Consider the following 18654-nt stretch of genomic DNA (forward strand, 5'->3'; position numbering starts at 1 on the left):
TATTCAGTTGCATTTGGATGTAAAGTTCTGTAAATATCTGTGAAATCCACCTGGTCCAGTGTATCATTTAAAGCTCTTGTTTCTTCGGAGATGTCGTGCTTAGAAGATCTGTCGATCGTATAAAGCGCTACGTTCAAGTCACCAAGTGTAAGTGTATTATTATCTCAGTATGTCTTAACTTTGGTGACTAATTGGGTGATGTACTTGGCAGCTCCCACATTCGGGGCATACATATTGATGATTGTTAGGTCTTCTTGTTGGATAGTATGATATAGTGTCCCTCTTCATCTCCCACTACAGTCTTGGGGATAAACTTTAGCTTATCTGATATAAGGATGGCTACCCCTGCTTTCTTTTGAGGACCATTTGAATGGTACACGGTTCTCCACCCTTTCATTTTTGGGCTGTAGGTGTTTCCCTCAAATGAGTCTCATGGATCCCTGGGTGGCTCAGCAGTTTGGCACCTGCTTTTGGCCCAGGGCGTGATCCTGGATTCCCGGGATTGAGACCCACGTCCGGCTCCAGGACTGGGGCTTGCTTCTCTCTCTTCCTGTGTCTCTGCCTCTCTCTCTCTCTCTCTCTCTCTCTCTCTCTGTCCATCATCAATCAAAAAATCAATCAATCAATCAATCAATCTTTAAAAAAAAAATAAAAATGAAATGAGTCTCTTGTAGACAGCAAATAGTTGGGTCTTGCTTTTTCATCCAGTCTGAAACTCTGTGCCTTTTGATGGGGTCATTAAGTCCATTCACGTTCAGAGTTAGTATTGAAAGATATACATTTAGTGTCATCATGATACCTATTCAGTCCGTGTTTTTGTGGATTGTCTCCTTGGACTTCCTCTTTCGATTACAGAGTCCTCCTTAGTATTTCTTGCAGAGCCGGCTTGGTGGTCACATATTCTTCCAGTTCCTGCCTATCTTGGAAGCTCTTGATCTCTCCTTCTGTTCTGGATGAGAGCCTTGCTGGATACAGGCTTCTCGGATGCAGGTTTATCTCATTTAGGACCCCTGAATACATCCTGCCGGCCCTTTCTAGCCTGTTGGGTCTCTCTGGAGAGGTCTGCTGTTAATCTAATATTTCTACCCATAAAAGTCAGAGATTTCTTGTCTCTTGCAGCTTTAAGGATCTTCTCTTTATCTTTGGAATTTGCAAGTTTCACTCTTAAATGTCAAGGTGTTGAGTGGTTTTTATTCGTTTTGGGCGGGATCTCTCTATTTCCTGGATCTGAATGCCTGTTTCCCTTCGCAAGTTAGGAAAGATCTCAGCTTGGATTTGTTCAAGTGCAGTGTCTGGAACTCTGTCCCTTGCGGCACCCTCGGGAACCCCAAGTAAATGGAGATTTTTCCTTCTGAGGCTGTCATTTTATTCCCTTAACCGATCCTCATGATCTCTTAAATGTTTTTATCTTTTATCCTCAGTTTCCCCCTTTGCCTTCAACTTGTCTTCTATGTCTCTCACTCGTTCTTCTACCTCGTGAACCTTCGTCTTTAGGACCTCTAGTTTGGATTGCATCTCATTTAATGGATTTTTAATTTCTGCCTGATTAATTCTAAAATCTGCAGTCATGAAGTCTCTTGAATCCTTTACGCTTTTTTCTAGACACTTGTAGGTTTATAATTGTGCTTCTGAATTGGCTTTCTGACATTGAATTGTAATCCACATTCTGTAACTCAGTGGGAGAGAAGACTGTTTCTGAGTCTCCCTTTTGAGGTTAGTTTTTCCTTCTAGTCATTTTGTTCAGTGCAGACTGGCCAGAAACAAGTTGTATTGGGAAAAGGAGAAAAGAGAGAAGAGAAAAAGAGAAGGAAGAAGAAGAAGAAGAAGAAGAAGAAGAAGAAGAAGAAGAAGAAGAAGAAGAAGAAGAAGAAGAAGAAGAAGAAAGAAGAAGAAGAAAAGAAGAAGAAGAAGAAGAAGAAGAAGAAGAAGAAGAAGAAGAAGAAGAAGAAGAAGAAGAAGAAGAAAGAAGAAGAAGAAGAAGAAGAAGAAAGAAGAAAGAAGAGAAGGGAAAAAATGGAGCGGAAGCAAACAGAAAATAAAAAGCCAGCGGGGGTATTCTCTGACTCTATGTACTGTAAATCCTTCGACTTCCCCTGGACCTTTTCAGTGCTGCCTGGGAATAACTGGCTTTTCCGCTGTCCCTCTAGGTGGTCTTCTGGGGGCGAGGCCTGCTGTGCTGGTTCTCAGGTGTGAGCACCTGGGGGAGCTGCGCCGACCCTTGCCAGGTGCATGGCCAAGTGGGAACTGTTCATCCTGTGAGGACCCTGCTCCTACCCAGGTACAAGGTGACCTCAGGAGGAACCACTATGGCAGCAGCCAGCTCCCCAGCTCTGGAGTCAGCTCTCCCAGTAGCTACCTCAGCTCCCAGTCTGCAGGGGCCTGGATGCTCCGGGGGCAGGGCCCCAGACCTGCACAACTTGGTGACCCCCGGGCAGGAGCATCTTCCTCTCCTGGGCCCTCTGGGCTTCGCCTGTCCTGGGTGGAGGCCGGGACCTCGGCTGTGTCCCTGGAGCCCTGGGCACCAGGAACTGCGCTGCTTGAATCCACTCTCAGGGCCTTGGGGCCCGCTGCAGCCCTTCGGGGAGCTCGGCCGTGGGGTGGGGGCTTCCCCTGGGGCACAGGTGCTCTGTTAGTGCCCCCAGGAGCCTGAGGGCATCCCCACCCTCCTGAGATCCTGCTCCAACTCACTGGAGCTCATGCTCCTCCGGGTGGGGAGGGCTCTCCTGTCCTTGGGGCCTTGCCCTGGGGCCTCAGCTTGGCTCCTCGGGGGGCCTCACCCTTGGAGGCTTTTTAATTTCTTTACTTTTTCCCCGTCTTCCTACCTTCATAGAAATGCCGCCTCTTCTCACTGCAGCCTTCCAGCTGTTCTCTCTAAATCTCAGGCCGAATTCATAGGTTTTCAGGATGATGATAAAGTTATCTAGGTAAGTGGGGGGTGGGAAGGTGACCTGGGGACCCTCTTCTTCCACCGCCTTGGCCCCTCCCCCATTCGTAGGGGTAATTGATAGGAATATATTTATTGCCATTTGATCCCTCAGGTCATCAGCTTGGTGGCATTCCCCCATGGAAGCCCCTGAATGCTCCTCTCATTCATCATCCATCAAAGATCCAGACAGGAAATGCTCACGCGCCCACATGACATAATGAAGTACAAGACCTAAGGGGTCAGGCTCAGTTAGCGACTCCAGACAAGACAGTGTAAGTGTGTACACTGACTCTGTGTGCAAGCTGGTGAATGTCTGCGACCACGGACCTCGGAAAAACAAAGACCTAAAGTCATCCTGTCCAACAAGGAGAGTGTGGGGGTTTCTCTGGTCGAACCGTTATTCTGGCAATGGGGAGCCAATGTCTGACCCATCAGGTCCCAGCAGGTCTGAGTGGCCACTACCCCTGGACCAAGATGCCGGGGCCTTCAGGGAATTGCTCCCTCAAGAGAGCTGCCCAGGGAGGTACAGGGAGGCAGGAGATCCTAGCTCAGAAGCCAGCACAGGTGTTCTTGGAACCTGGCCCAGTTGTGGCCTTCATGTACACAAATATCTCTCCCCCTCATGCACACCAAGAGGGAAAAGGACGTCAGAGATCACTGACGAGGACCCCAGGAGGATTCCAGGCTTGGTCAGGGGTGAAGTTGGAACCTGAGAGCGAGACTGAGGGTGGAAAGCCCTGCCTGCCCTTATGTCATCCACTAATGACCTTCCCCTGGCCTCATGCCATCCATGTGTAGCACAGTCTCTTTACACGTGTGTCCCCCCACTTTAATGTTGCTGCAATTGCAGAGGTTGACCTAGACGACTCAATGCTCTGAATAATGAGAATGTCAAACCCCAAACCCGAGCTAAAATAATCCACATCAGAAAAAGTGGCAAGAAAAAGTCCTCCTTCCTTGAAAGTGTACAAAGGGAGCCCCTGTCCTGGGCAGGAGGGGGTCCTGACGGGCGGTCACCTTCAGGAACCCAGGTCGGTGGTGTTGCTGTTCCTGTGGAAGTCCCTGCACCCTCTAAATCTCAGGAGCTCGGAGGGGTGTCCCTGCTGTCTGGCCAAGTTCCTGACACTGTGCTCTGGGGAAGGGGGGCCTGGGGATGCCCTTGAGTAGCTGGGAGGAGGCAGGATCCACTACTTCATCCCACATACAAGAGCTGGTGACTCTGTAAGATTTCTCCTTTAAAATGAGCATAAGAGGGTCTCCTGGTGGCTCAGTGTCGGGGTCTCTGCCTCTGTCTCAGGTCCTGACCCCGGAGCCCCGGGTTTGAGGCCCATGACAGGCCGCCCACAGGGAGCCCGCCTCTCTTTCTGTGTCTCTCGTGAATAAAGAAGTAATATCTGGGAGAAAAAGATGGAAAGTGACTATGAGACTCTTTAACTCTCTCACATTACTACAGGAAGTCAAAGGCCCAAACTCCTCCTGGACTGTAAAGCGGCTTTAATATCACAACATTGAAGTCTTCCGTTTACAAGTGAAGACAATGACGTATCGTCCTCCCAGTAGAAGAGGCGGGAGGAAGTGATGTCCTGCAGACGGGCCCCGTCCCCGTGAGGCCCCTGCACCTCGGCTCAGGCCTGAGGGTGACTGCGGGCGGCTCCTCCTGTCTGGGGGCAGGCTCGGGGCTCCAGCTGGCAGGACAGGGTGTAGCTGAGGACAGAGGGAGACGTGTGAGTTGGGCAGGAGCTTCAGTTCCGGAGCCTTCCCTGGGATTTCCAAGGAGCTGGAGCCTGGAGCCCCAGCAGCAGGGCTGGAGGCGGCCCCGGGGGCCTGAGGAGAAGCATCCCTAGAGGCCCCCCCGAGTTGGCTCCCCCTCCGGCCCTCAGCCCTGGGAGCCTCACCTCTCGTCCTCGCTGAGCCACGTCCCAGCCTGGAACCAGGCCCGGAACGGCTCCTCGGGCTCTATGTGGTACCGATCCGCGGCCACCTGGAGCAGCAGGATCTCGGTGAGGACTCGGTACTCCTGGGCCCAGAGAGAGGACATGGCATGAGAGGCCCGGGGGGCGGAGAGGCCTTCGGCGGCTGCGCCCGGGACAGGCGTCGGGGCTGGTCTCTGCCACGTGGTGACCCCCCATCCTGCACACTCCTCCCGGCCCAGCTTGTTCTCAGATGGGAGCACACCCCGCCCCGGCCTGGCCAGGTGTCCCCGATGGCGGTGCCTCTGGCCTTGACAACTACAGGGATTTTGCCGTTATCAGGGAGCCATTCCCGACAATGTGACAATGCGGGGATGGAGGACCAGCGTGGTCCTCCCTGGGACCCCTCTGCTGGCCCCAGCCCCACCCTCCCTACGGGAGCTCAGAGAAACCCTCACCTTGTTCTTCTTCCGGTGGTTGACCTCATTGCCCTGGAAAGCAGACGAGCACAGGCCATCAAGGGGGCCGCGGGGTGCTGCTGGGTGCTGCTATCCCCCTCACGCCACCCTAGGGCCAGGCACACAGGGGCCAGGACTCCCAGGGGAACAGGCCTGCGATCCAGGCCAGGCCCCGGGAGCCAGGGAAAGGAGCCCTGGGGGGGCAGGTGAGGCTTCCGGGAGCACAGGAGGGGAGGCCAGAGCCTCAGGTGGACAGGAGACGCGAGGCTCCCGAAGGGCCCGCTCAGGCCGGGGCCCCTGACGTCACTCTGCCCCCACAGGCAACCTCAACGGACAGGCTGAGGCCCACACAGCCTGACCTCTGAAGGTTGGCATTCGGGCCGCAGATTCGATCTCGGGACCCGTGACCTGGGTGCAGCCTCCCTCCTCTCCTCCCAGACGTGGGCCAGGGACCCTCGCTCCCAGGGCATTGGGGAGCCTGTCACGAGGGGAGACTTGCCAAGGACGGAGACCTCGGGGCTCGGCTCAGGGGCCCTGTGCTCCCCACATGAGGGCCCCGTCCCAGCCCCGGGCCACGCACCTCCAGGTACTCCTCCATGGCAGTATCCAACATGAACAGGTCGGTGAGGAAGGTGCCCAGGAAGGGGACGACACCCTGTGTCGGGGTGGGTGTGGAATGAGGCCCTGCTCCCGTGTCCACGGGGACCCTCCCCGGGATAGGTCAGCCCCCCGGCCCGCCCGCCCCAGCTCCCACCTGCTGCTGACCAGGACTCTTGGGGCATCCATGGTTTCCCCCCTCTCCCTCGGAGAACACCAGAGTCCTCCAAACAGCTCAAGGGCCAGCGGTAGGACATCGGGGTGTAGGTGCCCCGGGCCCTGCGCCCCACAGACACATTGTCTCCAGCTGTATAAACCCTCCTCCGGGTCACCTCGAAAGAAGTGTTGTCGAAGCTGTGGCTCCGGGAGGCAGAGCCGGAGTCGGGAGGCCCCACCTGCCTTGATTTGGGGGCTTCCAGCTCTCAGGGGAGACCCCTCTCCTCTGGGCTCGAGGCCACGGATCTGGGGCTCGCTCACCTGCTGCTGCTGCCGCCTCTTCCATGCTCTCTGCACGCTGATCCCCAGGGCTCCAAGCTTAGCTGGCCGGTCCTGCAGGGCCAAGGACAAGTTCCTCAAGAGCAGGATCACCCTGGGCCCTTCTCCCCATGATCGTTTTTTCTTTTTCTTTTCTCTTTTTAAATTTATTTTTAATTGCTGTTCAAATTGCCACCATATACAATACCCCAGTGCTCATCCCATCAGGTGCCCCCCTCAGTGCCCGTCACACTGTCACCGCCACCCCCGCCCTCACCCCTTCCACCCCCCATCTTTAACCTCAGACCCTGGACATCTGACCCAAGGCACAGGGTGGCAGCTACATCGTCCTTCAGCCTGCCATGAGGGATTCCAGAACAACCTCAGCTCCAGCATTCATGGCTGCGTGACCTTGAGCTTGCAGCAGCCTGGCCTCCCAGAGCCTGGATCCTCACTGGGAAAGGGGCGAATTCCAGCTCCCCCCTTGGTCCCCCGAGGACCCAGGGTCCTATTCCCACCATCACTGTTGGGGCCCTCATCCCATGCAAACCCCTCACAGAGCGCAGGCCTGTCCTCCGGGCTCTCCAGTTCGGGAGAGGCCCCCATCGGGACCGGCTGGCGACAGGGAGCGCGAGTGTCCAACTCAGGGATCCTGGTTCAGCGGCAGCTGCTTTTCCACCTCTTGTGGATTTTCACCCCAGGCTGCGTCCACGGTCATGCCAAAGGCTGCACTCGCTGAAGGAATGCTCCGGGACGGTCCCTGATTCAGTCACGAAGGACACCGTGGCTCCCACGCCGCCTCTCTTTCTATCCCAACACCTCCCATACTACCTTGAGAAGCAGGTTCCTGCTCTGGGCATTGTCCTGGGAGCACAGTTTTTCAAATGTTCGAATCTTCTTCCTGAGTAGAGCGAGAGAAGGCAGGACGGATGTTGGCACACTAGGGTAGGGTTGAGGGCAAGTTCCTGTGATCTGAGACCTCGAGGGAGTCCAACTGCTGGGTCGGGGTGTCTTTGGGTTCCTCTGACCACTCAGCTCGTTGCAGCACATGGGAGGGAGCTGTCGTGTGGGTCATCTGGTGCAACCGAAGCCCTCTTAATTGAACAGCTCTGCTTTGGTCACTTTTGGTTTCAATTGGGAAGAGACTCCAGTTGCTGTCATGTTCACATCCAGATACTTGTAACTCAGCACAGCCCAGACTCCCCAAATGGGGACATTAGGAGGCATGGTGGCCTCTTCACCTGGTAGGCTGAGAAAATCACCTGCCTGCCTGCCCACCCACGTCCTGTTGTCATGGAGTACTGCCTCCTAGGAAGTCCAGGGGGACCGAGGAAGCCAGAATGGACAGGCATCCGGGCCATCCCTCATCCTTCATGGTCCTTCTGGAGCGAGGACCCCTCACCTGGAAACTTTGGCCCATGTGTTCTTCAGGCGGTGAACGGAGACACTCTGCAGAGCCGAGAGGATGGCGTGCAGGGAGGAGTAGTTCCGTAAGGCTCGGCAGGCCTGGGGAGGAAGAGCAGGAGCTGTCAGGGGGCCGGCAGGAGCCCTGCTGGCTGGAGAGCTGCACTCCTCTCAGTGTCAGTCTCCTCTCCCGGATGAGACCGATGTCCAGGGGCCTACAGAAGGGCGCATGGAGGACGCCGCGAAGAGCCCTGCTGGGGAGAGGGGGCGTTTCCCGTCCCTCCAAGGAAAGAGTCACGTGGGGACTGAGCACCCCAACACTGGGCCATGCGAGGAAAGGTCAGCAAGGCCCCCCGGGAAGAAGACCTGAGACCAGAGACTTCAACCTTGAGGAATGGTCAAGGGAAGAGCAGGTCCCAGGCTCAGGAGAGCAGGTCCGCCGGGCCTCCCGTAGGCTTACCTTGGCCACCTTGATCCAGTGCTCCAGCACCACCGCCCTGTCCCGGGCCGTCATGTGTGCGTTGCCAAGGCAGGTGGTGATCACGCAGTTGGCCACGTTGTTGAACTGGGTCACGGTGGCACTGACTGTGCATGTCCGGTGCTCATAGCCAGGCTCATTTCTCTTGGACCAGATGGAGCCCAGGCACTGTTGGGGCTGCACCTTCTTGAACAGATCCTAGAGAAGAGGGGGACGCTCGCTCACACAGCCATTGCACATGCAGGATTCATGTCCTACATCGGGGTCCCCTGTCAGAGCCGGGGCTCAGCAAGGGCAGAAAGTGGCCTGAACCCAGGTAGAGTCGCTGCACTGCCCTGCATTCCTCTTCCCTGAGGGAGCCCAGTGCAGGATGAACGAGGAGCAGATACTCTCAGGGGGTGGTGGGGGGCAGGAGGGCGCTGTACCCTGGTCCTCCCCTGTAACTTCAAGTTACTGGTGGCAGCTCAAGGGGGCTCCTCAGGGGGCAACTTCCCCTCCCAGTGTTCATGCCCTGGCCCTCCTCCCCTCTCAGCAGCACATTCTCACAGAGGGGGGGAAAGCCACAGATTTGTCTGCCTCCCTTTACTTCAGCTCACATTTGACACCTAAACAGTGTGGGGTGCTCGGCCTCCAAGGCAGGTGCATGGTGAGCCTTGGGCTCAGCTGCACACAGTGAGTTGACCCCGGCCCCCCGCCCCCCGCTCATGACCAGGGCCTGCCCGTTTGCCCACAGGTTCTGGCTCATTTAGGCGACACAGGGACTCTGCGTCAGTCCTTCCCAGGGTCTAGCTCCACAGTGTGCAGGTGGGCAGTGAGAGCAAGGGTTTGAGGCACGGGACAGGGCCTTGTGGTTGGTAAGGGATGGAGCTGAGATCTGGGCCCGACCACACAAGCCCACATCACGGAAAGGAAGGTTTTGGGCAGAAGACGGCAGGAAACAAGCCTGCCCCGGCCCCGGCCTGGAAGCCCCGCTGCTCACCGCGTCTATGGAGGTCAACTGCTCTGCCACCAGCTTGGGAGGGAAGGCCATGAGCCCGGGCTGCTCCCCATGCCGCGGGTGCTCGGGGGTTGCCCAGGGGCAGGTGGCCTCTGGGGCTGGAGGTGGCTCCGTCTTTGTGCTTTGGGAAGGAGTGTCAGTCCCCACGAAGCCTGGTGGTTGAACTGACTGCAGCTCACGACCCGGTACACGGGAGGAAGGCACCAGCTCTTGTGCCAGGTCTGGAGTAGTCGAGGGAGGAGACGCTGGAAGGAGCCGTGGAGCTGGCCCTGGGACAGGATAAGGAGACATGTGTGTCCACGGGACTGACTTGCCCCATGCCCTTCCAAACACAGGGAAGAGTCCATGGCCGATAGAGAAACACCCAGCCCCTGAACCCCATCCCGGAGAGTCTGCCCAGCTTGCCATCCCCCTTACCCTCTGACTCTGCATCTGCCTCCGTGAGCTGCAGAAGTTGCCGTGGCATCACGAGAATGGGGGCATGGCAACTCAGGCCATACAGGTTGGCCTGCACCCAGGGCCCCTGTACGTCGAAGCAGGCCCAGTGCAGGGATGGCCAGGTGTTCTGCAGATTCTGGTCAGGCCAGGTCCCCGAGATGGGAGAGAGGCTGCTGGGGAGAGTCATATGCGGACCAGCATCAGAGCCTGGCCGCTCATGCCCCACGGTACTCCCATAGCACCATTCTTTGTGTATGGGTCCCCGAAATGTCCCCAGCATGACCTCTAGCCCTCCTGTCCCTGTTTTTGCAGTGGCGGACCTGGTATCCAGAAAACCTGTCTGAGTCTGGTTTTTCTACTTATCGTCTCTTCTCAATGACCAAGGGCCTCGTCTACTCCATCCTCCACGCCACAGGTATTGGGGCTTAGGTTTGTGGCAGATTGGTGAGTGCTCTGCTCACCAAAGCTTCTGTTCTTGGCCCCAGCGGTGGAGGTCACAAGAGGTGGTAGAGAGAGGTGCAGGAGGAGCAAGATGGGACAGTTGAAGGGATGGATGTTTGAGGCACCGAATCCGCCCAGGCTGTGCTCCGCTCCCCAGAGGGCTCCGGACCCCATCGACAGCTCCCTTTGACTCATTCGCCTCTTCACAGGAAGCCCCCACAGTGAAGCCCTCCCAGTGGAAATCAAGAGTCTATGAGATCCGTGGCTCTGGGAGTCACTCCCCAGCCACAAACCACAGTCTCCCAATGTGCTCTGTGGAGGAATTAAGGTTCTCCTCCTGGATCCAAAGATCAATCAAAGTTTTACTTGAACTTTCCCAAAATTTTTTTGAGGATATTTACTAATTAGACAAGGAGAGAGAGAAGGAAAGAGTGAGAGAGAGAGAGAGAGAGAATAAGCAAGGTGAGCAGGCGCCCCACTGAGCAGGGAGCCCAATGTAGGGCTCAAACACAGGACACTGGGACAACGACCTGACCTGATGGCCGAGGCCTTCCTGACCGAGCCACCCAGTGCCCTTAGTGATCTTATCGTCCATGAGAATGGTCCAAATATGGGTGGATCCATTCATCCCTGGAGGCGGCCAGGAAGATGTCAGATCTAACAAACTATGGACGTGTGTGCCCACCACCTGCAGAGTGCTCGACTGTCTGACACCCTGATAAGTCTTGGACCGAGACGCTGTATGTTCTTTATTCCTTCAAATATCTCAGTGACTAGAAATGTGTCTGCAGTACTCGGTGCTTAATATGTGTTATTGGATGACGGACTCCCAACCAGCACTTTCCATCTCCTGAGTGGACCTGAAGCTGCTCGTTCATTCCTCAGTGACCTCTCCTCTGGCCACATAAAGGACAAGTATCAGGACCAGTGAGATGGAATCTGAGAAGTCCTTTGCACACAGGCAAACGGCCTGCTTTGTCCGTGCTTCTGTCAACCCAGAGGGCCACAGGCCCATGAGGGCCGATGAGGAGAGCTTGTTCGCTGGGGAGAGACGACTGCTCCACGGGAAGATGCCCAGCAGCCCTTTCTACAGGGCCAGGCCCCAGAGAAGTCCAGGCCATGTTTCCTCTCCGGATTTCCCACAGTAGCCTCATGAGGTTCATCCTCTTACCCCAGCACTTTTCAGAGGAGGACACGGAAGCTCAGAGAGGTGCAATGACATTGCCGAAACATACTGGTAGTAGAGGCGAGCCCCCCGCCCCTGTGCTGTGTATGGGGTGGTCACTCACCCAGAGAATTGCTGGCCCAGGACTTGTTGGGCTGCGGTGAACACTTGGTAGAGACATGAAATGACTGGGTTGATGATGAGGCTTCTGTCCTGGAAGGATGGCACCAAGGACTGTAGCAAATCATCCACTCTCCCTTCTCTGAGCGTCAGCATGGTCCGGGCCTCACGCAGGGATAGGGTTGATTCCTTTTCACACCAGAGACACAAGGAGGGGCCCTGCAGTCAGCTTCCAAACCGTGAACCACTGGGAAGATCAGGGTCCGTTGGTCGGCCCAGAGACTCCCATCCCCTCGGGAAGTTGCACAGGACAAGGGACTCGAGTGCCCACACAGAAAAAGGTTCGAGGCTTCAAAGTACCATTGGTTTCAGGGCAGACATGGTAAAGCATTGGCAACCTCAACACATTCTGTCAGCTGAGCAACAACAGCATTCCTCTCAGCTAATAGCTCTTATGAAGACCAGGATGCCACAGAGTCTTCAGTTACATCCCAACTGCCACTAGAACACAGAGGCCTAGACCCTCAAATGCTGCTCAAGATCATACACATTGGGGGTGAGAGGAGACCAGAGCATGAGCTGCATGGGGTCTCCCTTATGTGGATGTGGCTTGGGCTGTTCCTGACCTACGAGGAAGGCTCGGGGGAAAACTCCCTTCTCCTGCAGGGCCCAAGAGCATCAGTTGTTTCTTGTCTGGGTTCTGGGCTTGCCCTGATCCTCTCTGGGTCTTGAGTTTGACCATGAATGTGGACCTGCTCTTACCGCAGACCTTCAATGGATGTGGTTGGTGGCCTGATGCCCCTGTGCTTGTCAGGGGAGATGGAGGAGTTCAACTCTTGGAGAAACTCCTCCAAGAGTTCCTGGGTGGAACATTCCAAAGAGAGCCAGCTACTGGTGTCAGGAAGCATCAGAGGCCTTCCCCTAATCTGGGGCTCCAGGTTATGGCAGATCTAGCATCCAAAGCTGTCTATGGGGACACATAAGGTGCTCCTCGCAGCACTGCAGACATGGCAGGAGAATGGCATCAGGTCAGGTGCCAAGGGCCTTGAAAGTCTGAACCCTGTGGCAGACAGCCCCATTGATGAAGGACTACGACGATCTATCAGGATACAGCTCATGAGCTGTTGGGCCTACCATGATCTGATGTGTTCTGAGAGACGACATGTTATTGAGAAACATATGGAGAGAAACTATGTACACATTCGATATGAAAACATATAGGATGGCTTCATCCCACCCTTGCTTTTGTGTTACATCTCCCTCTTTACTGTGATGATTTGGAAGGGCTCAGAGAAGGTCTGCAGGGACAGTGGAGCTGGCTTCTACACAGCATATCTGGGATGAGTAGGTCAATTAATAAAAACAGAAGTAAAACCCATAGATCCTCAAGGCTTGGGGAAAAACAAGCCAAAACAACCCCCCTACAACTCCTCCAAACGTGAACTCTCTGCCGCACCACTCCAACACAGGTGAAGGGTGTCCTCCCACATCCCACATAGCCAGAGGCTAGGCGTGGAGGTTCAGATCTCTCTGAGGTTGGGCCTGTGGGACACTCTTGTGGCCACACTAGGGGAGGGCCCCGGGTTTCACTGCATGTTCGTGTGGGGGCCATATTTCTGGGGTGAGCCCTCTTCCCTGCCTCACCTCAGAGCAGCACCGATCCCTGTTTGTCGGGAGCACCAGATCATTGTCTAGGGAGCTGGAATAGTTGAATCCACACACCATCTCCTCCAAGACCTCCTGGGTGCAGGTCTGCAAATACAGTGCCCCGTATATACAGGGCCAAGAGACCTTAGGGTCCTCCCTCTCCATCACCCCCGAGGGGACACCCCCATTAGAAACCGCGTTCTCCCGTACAGGCCAGAGGGGCAGCTGTGGAGACATCTGGCAAGGAGGGAGCCACATGAAAGAGGCTGTTGGGTTCATGACCCACATACTGGGATTGGAGCTGTGTGCCCAGCACTCCCCTTCTCATGTGCCTGCTATGGCCTGGGGTCCTAACACCAAAGGTGTGTCAGGCTGCCAACACCTGGCAGCTGGTCTCTTCCCAGAAGGGCACGTTCCTCTCCTCGGTCCCCTCTACACTCGCACACACACACACACACACACACACACACACACACACACCCAGACACAGTCACATACACATAAACACACAGACACACACACAGTGAGGTATCAGGGGTGGGAGCCCGCTCAGCTGAGATCACAGTGTGCCTGCTCTCCAGTGGCCTCCCCAAGTTGCCTTGTGGTACCTGTTGAGGTCTCCCGCCACAGAAGCAGAAGCTTCGGAGAAGAGGGCCGAGCCGACGTCGACAGCTACGTGAACATCTCTCACTCTGGACTCTGCGGAGCCCAGAGCGCCTCAACGTAGGACAACAGCAAGAGGACATCTTGTTCTCTCAACCGTCTCCAGTAAGGTGAGCGGTTGTGGAATGCAGGTGCCTGGTCACCAGAGTTCCGAATCAGTTGCGGGGCTGTCACCAAGGAAGTGACATCACTTTTTCGAGATCCTGGGACCTGGGCCCCTTCCTCCAGTCAGCCCTATCCTGAGCCCCTTCTTGGCAGATGAATGCTTCCCCCATGCCATCCCCTTCACTGTACATCATGAGCCACGAAATGCCATAGACACAACCCACTGAACATGCAATGAGGTCTACCTGTGAGGACCCGGAGCTGAATTCAGACCTTTATGTCTCTGTTTTCCCAGTGCTGTGTCCTACCTACCCCACCGGGTCTCTCAAATAGTCCAGTTTCCCAACCTGCACTGTGGGGATCAGCCTAGAATGTCCTCTCTAGACACATCACCAGGGGCCTATGGATGATATTTCTAAGGCGTGTGCGCCGGTATCCCGTGTATCTGAGGCACAGATATACGGATGGGAGGCTGACCAGACGGGGTGGCATGAGCCACGGAGCAACACTAGAAAGCGGCCTGGGCTCCAGCAATGGAATCTCACAATAGCAGGTTCCTCTGGCCTCATTTCAACGGGGGCACCATGATGGGATGGAAATGCTCCACAGGCAGCCAGGGTCTGAGGCTAGGACTTCTAGGACTGTGTTGACTAGCAGTGGTGAGAGTGGACATCCCTGTCTCCTTCCTGATCTTCGGGGAAAGGCTCCCAGTGCTTCCCCATTGAGAATGATATTGGCTGTGGGCTTTTGGCAGATGGCTTTTAAGATGTGAAGGAGTGTACCCACTGTCCCTACACTCTGAAGAGTTTTCATCAGGAATGGAGGCTGTATTTTGTCAAATGCTTTCTCTGCATCTATTGAGAGGACCCCATGGTTCTTGTTTTTTCTCTTGCTGATATGACCAATCACATTGATTGCTTTAGAGTGTTGAACCAGCAGCCTTGCATCCTGGGCATAAATCCCACTTGGTCATGATGAACAATCCTCTTAATGTCGCATTGGATTCTATTGGCTTGTATCTTGTTGAGAATTTTTCCATCCATGTTCATTAGGGATATTGGTCTGTAATTCTCCTTTCTGGTGGGTTTTTTGTCTAGTTTTGGAAAAAAGGTGATGCTGTCCTCATAGAAGGAGTCTGGAATTACTCCATCTCTTTCTATCTTTCCGAACAGCTTTAGTAGAATAGGTATGGTTTCTCCTTTCCGTTTGACAGAATTCCCCAGGGAAACCATCTGGCCCTGGACTTTTGCGTCTTGGGAGGTTTTTGATGACGGCTTCAATTTCCTCCCTGGTTATTGGCCTGTCAGGTTTTCTATTTCCTTCTGTTCCAGTTTTGGTCATTTGTGGTTTCCCAGAAATGCGTCCATTTCTTCTATATTGTCTAATTTATTGGTGTATTGCTGCTCATGAAATGTTTTTAAAATCGTTTGTGTTTCCTTCGTGTTGGTGGGAATCTCTCCTTTGTCATTCATGATTTTATTAATTCGTGGCTTTTCTCTCTTCTTTTTAATAAGGCTGGCTCATGGTTTATCTACGTTCTTAATTTTTTCAAAGAACCAACTCCTTGTTTTGTTGATCGGGTCTTCCGATCTCTATTTCATTAAGTTCTGTTCGAATCTTTATTAACACTCTTCTTCTGCTGTGTTTAGTTTCTATTTGCTTTTTTGTCTCCAGTTCCTTTATATGCAAGGTGAGCTTTTGTATCTGAGTTCTTTCCAGGTTTTGGATGGATGCTTGCATTGTGATGTATTTCCCCCTCAGGCTGCTTTTGCTGTATCCCAAAGATTGGGAACTGTTCTACCTTCATTCTCATTAGCTTCCATGAGTCTTTTTAGTTCTTCTCTAATTTCCTGCTTGACCCTTTCATCTTTTCGCAGGATGGTCCTTCACCTCCATGTGTTTGAAATCCTTCCAAACTTCTTCTTGTGATTTAGTTCTAATTTCAAAGCATTATGGTGTGAAAATAGGCAGGGGACGATCCCAATCCTTGGTATCGGTTCAGACCTGATTTGTGACCCAGTATGTGGTCTCTTCTGGAGAAAGTTCCGGGCGCACTTGAGAAGAATGTGTATTCAGTTGCATTTGGATGTAAAGTTCTGTAAATATCTGTGAAATCCACCTGGTCCAGTGTATCATTTAAAGCTCTTGTTTCTTCGGAGATGTCGTGCTTAGAAGATCTGTCGATCGTATAAAGCGCTACGTTCAAGTCACCAAGTGTAAGTGTATTATTATCTCAGTATGTCTTAACTTTGGTGACTAATTGGGTGATGTACTTGGCAGCTCCCACATTCGGGGCATACATATTGATGATTGTTAGGTCTTCTTGTTGGATAGTATGATATAGTGTCCCTCTTCATCTCCCACTACAGTCTTGGGGATAAACTTTAGCTTATCTGATATAAGGATGGCTACCCCTGCTTTCTTTTGAGGACCATTTGAATGGTACACGGTTCTCCACCCTTTCATTTTTGGGCTGTAGGTGTTTCCCTCAAATGAGTCTCATGGATCCCTGGGTGGCTCAGCAGTTTGGCACCTGCCTTTGGCCCAGGGCGTGATCCTGGATTCCCGGGATTGAGTCCCACATCCGGCTCCAGGCCTGGAGCCTGCTTCTCTTTCTTCCTGTGTCTCTGCCTCTCTCTCTCTCTCTCTCTGTCCATCATCAATCAAAAAATCAATCAATCAATCAATCAATCAATCTTTCAAAAAAATAAAAATGAAATGAGTCTCTTGTAGACAGCAAATAGTTGGGTCTTGCTTTTTCATCCAGTCTGAAACTCTGTGCCTTTTGATGGGGTCATTAAGTCCATTCACGTTCAGAGTTAGTATTGAAAGATATACATTTAGTGTCATCATGATACCTATTCAGTCCGTGTTTTTGTGGATTGTCTCCTTGGACTTCCTCTTTCTTTACAGAGTCCTCCTTAGTATTTCTTGCAGAGCCGGCTTGGTGGTCACATATTCTTCCAGTTCCTGCCTATCTTGGAAGCTCTTGATCTCTCCTTCTGTTCTGGATGAGAGCCTTGCTGGATACAGGCTTCTCGGATGCAGGTTCATCTCATTTAGGACCCCTGAATACATCCTGCCGGCCCTTTCTGGCCTGTTGGGTCTCTCTGGAGAGGTCTGCTGTTAATCTAATATATCTACCCGTAAAAGTCAGAGATTTCTTGTCTCTTGCAGCTTTAAGGATCTTCTCTTTATCTTTGGAATTTGCAAGTTTCACTCTTAAATGTCAAGGTGTTGAGTGGTTTTTATTCCTTTTGGGGGGGATCTCTCTATTTCCTGGATCTGAATGCCTGTTTCCCTTCGCAAGTTAGGAAAGTTCTCAGCTTGGATTTGTTCAAGTGCAGTGTCTGGAACTCTGTCCCTTGCGGCACCCTCGGGAACCCCAAGTAAATGGAGATTTTTCCTTCTGAGGCTGTCATTTTATTCCCTTAACCAATCCTCATGATCTCTTAAATGTTTTTATCTTTTATCCTCAGTTTCCCCCTTTGCCTTCAACTTGTCTTCTATGTCTCTCACTCGTTCTTCTACCTCGTGAACCTTCGTCTTTAGGACCTCTAGTTTGGATTGCATCTCATTTAATGAATTTTTAATTTCTGCCTGATTAATTCTAAAATCTGCAGTCATGAAGTCTCTTGAATCCTTTACGCTTTTTTCTAGACACTTGTAGGTTTATAATTGTGCTTCTGAATTGGCTTTCTGACATTGAATTGTAATCCACATTCTGTAACTCAGTGGGAGAGACGACTGTTTCTGAGTCTCCCTTTTGAGGTTAGTTTTTCCTTCTAGTCATTTTGCTCAGTGCAGACTGGCCAGAAACAAGTTGTATTGGGAAAAGGAGAAAAAGAGAGAAGAGAAAGGAGAAGAAGAAGAAGAAGAAGAAGAAGAAGAAGAAGAAGAAGAAGAAGAAGAAGAAGAAGAAGAAGAAAGAAGAAAGAAGGAGAAGGGAAAAAATGGAGGGGAAGCAAACAGAAAACAAAAAGCCAGCGGGGGTATCCTCTGACTCTATGTACTGTAAATCCTTCGACTTCCCCTGGACCTTTTCAGTGCTGCCTGGGAATAACTGGCTTTTCCGCTGTCCCTCTAGGTGGTCTTCTGGGGGCGAGGCCTGCTGTGCTGGTTCTCAGGTGTGAGCACCTGGGGGAGCTGCGCCGACCCTTGCCAGGTGCATGGCCAAGTGGGAACTGTTCATCCTGTGAGGACCCTGCTCCTACCCAGGTACAAGGTGACCTCAGGAAGAGCCACTGTGGCAGCAGCCAGCTCCCCAGCTCTGGAGTCAGCTCTCCCAGTAGCTACCTCAGCTCCCAGTCTGCAGGGGCCTGGATGCTCCGGGGGCGGGGCCCCAGACCTGCACAACTTGGTGACCCCCGGGCAGGAGCATCTTCCTCTCCTGGGCCCTCCGGGCTTCGCCTGTCCTGGGTGGAGGCCGGGACCTCGGCTGTGTCCCTGGAGCCCTGGGCACCGGGACCTGCGCTGCTTGAATCCACTCTCAGGGCCTTGGGGCCCGCTGCAGCCCTTCGGGGAGCTCGGCCGTGGGGTGGGGGCTTCCCCTGGGGCACAGGTGCTCTGTTAGTGCCCCCAGGAGCCTGAGGGCATCCCCGCCCTCCTGAGATCCTGCTCCAACTCACTGGAGCTCATGCTCCTCCGGGTGGGGAGGGCTCTCCTGTCCTTGGGGCCTTGCCCTGGGGCCTCAGCTTGGCTCCTCGGGGGGCCTCACCCTTGGAGGCTTTTTAATTTCTTTACTTTTTCCCCGTCTTCCTACCTTCATAGAAATGCCGCCTCTTCTCACTGCAGCCTTCCAGCTGTTCTCTCTTTAAATCTCAGGCCGAAT

The 18654-nt window shown here is 53.5% G+C and overlaps 1 protein-coding gene across 1 annotated transcript; it reads right to left on the minus strand.

Moving 5' to 3' along the window:
- Positions 1 to 4551: 4551 nt before the first annotated feature.
- On the minus strand, positions 4552 to 9710 carry LOC140596452 (ral guanine nucleotide dissociation stimulator-like). The gene is made up of 10 exons (XM_072745088.1): positions 9662 to 9710; positions 9227 to 9465; positions 8230 to 8445; positions 7768 to 7871; positions 7197 to 7266; positions 6369 to 6440; positions 5875 to 5949; positions 5295 to 5327; positions 4822 to 4943; positions 4552 to 4630 (listed from the first exon to the last, which is right to left on the minus strand). The coding sequence occupies exons 1-10, from the start codon at positions 9708 to 9710 to the stop codon at positions 4552 to 4554; spliced, it is 1059 nt and encodes a 352-aa protein (XP_072601189.1).
- Between the last annotated feature and the right edge of the window lie 8944 nt (positions 9711 to 18654).

The sequence above is a fragment of the Vulpes vulpes genome, chromosome 2 (assembly GCF_048418805.1).
Source record: "Vulpes vulpes isolate BD-2025 chromosome 2, VulVul3, whole genome shotgun sequence".
NCBI classification, from domain to species: Eukaryota; Metazoa; Chordata; class Mammalia; order Carnivora; family Canidae; genus Vulpes; species Vulpes vulpes.

Bases quoted from the DNA above. Each gene is read 5' to 3' on its own strand.
- LOC140596452 (XM_072745088.1), bottom strand. From the start codon at position 9,710: ATGCCACGGCAACTTCTGCAGCTCACGGAGGCAGATGCAGAGTCAGAG. The intron at 4,944-5,294 runs GTGAGGGTTTCT...CTCTGGGCCCAG, and splicing joins ACCACCGGAAGAAGAACAAG to GAGTACCGAGTCCTCACCGA. The intron at 4,631-4,821 runs GTGAGGCTCCCA...CTCTGTCCTCAG, and splicing joins TGGCTCAGCGAGGACGAGAG to CTACACCCTGTCCTGCCAGC.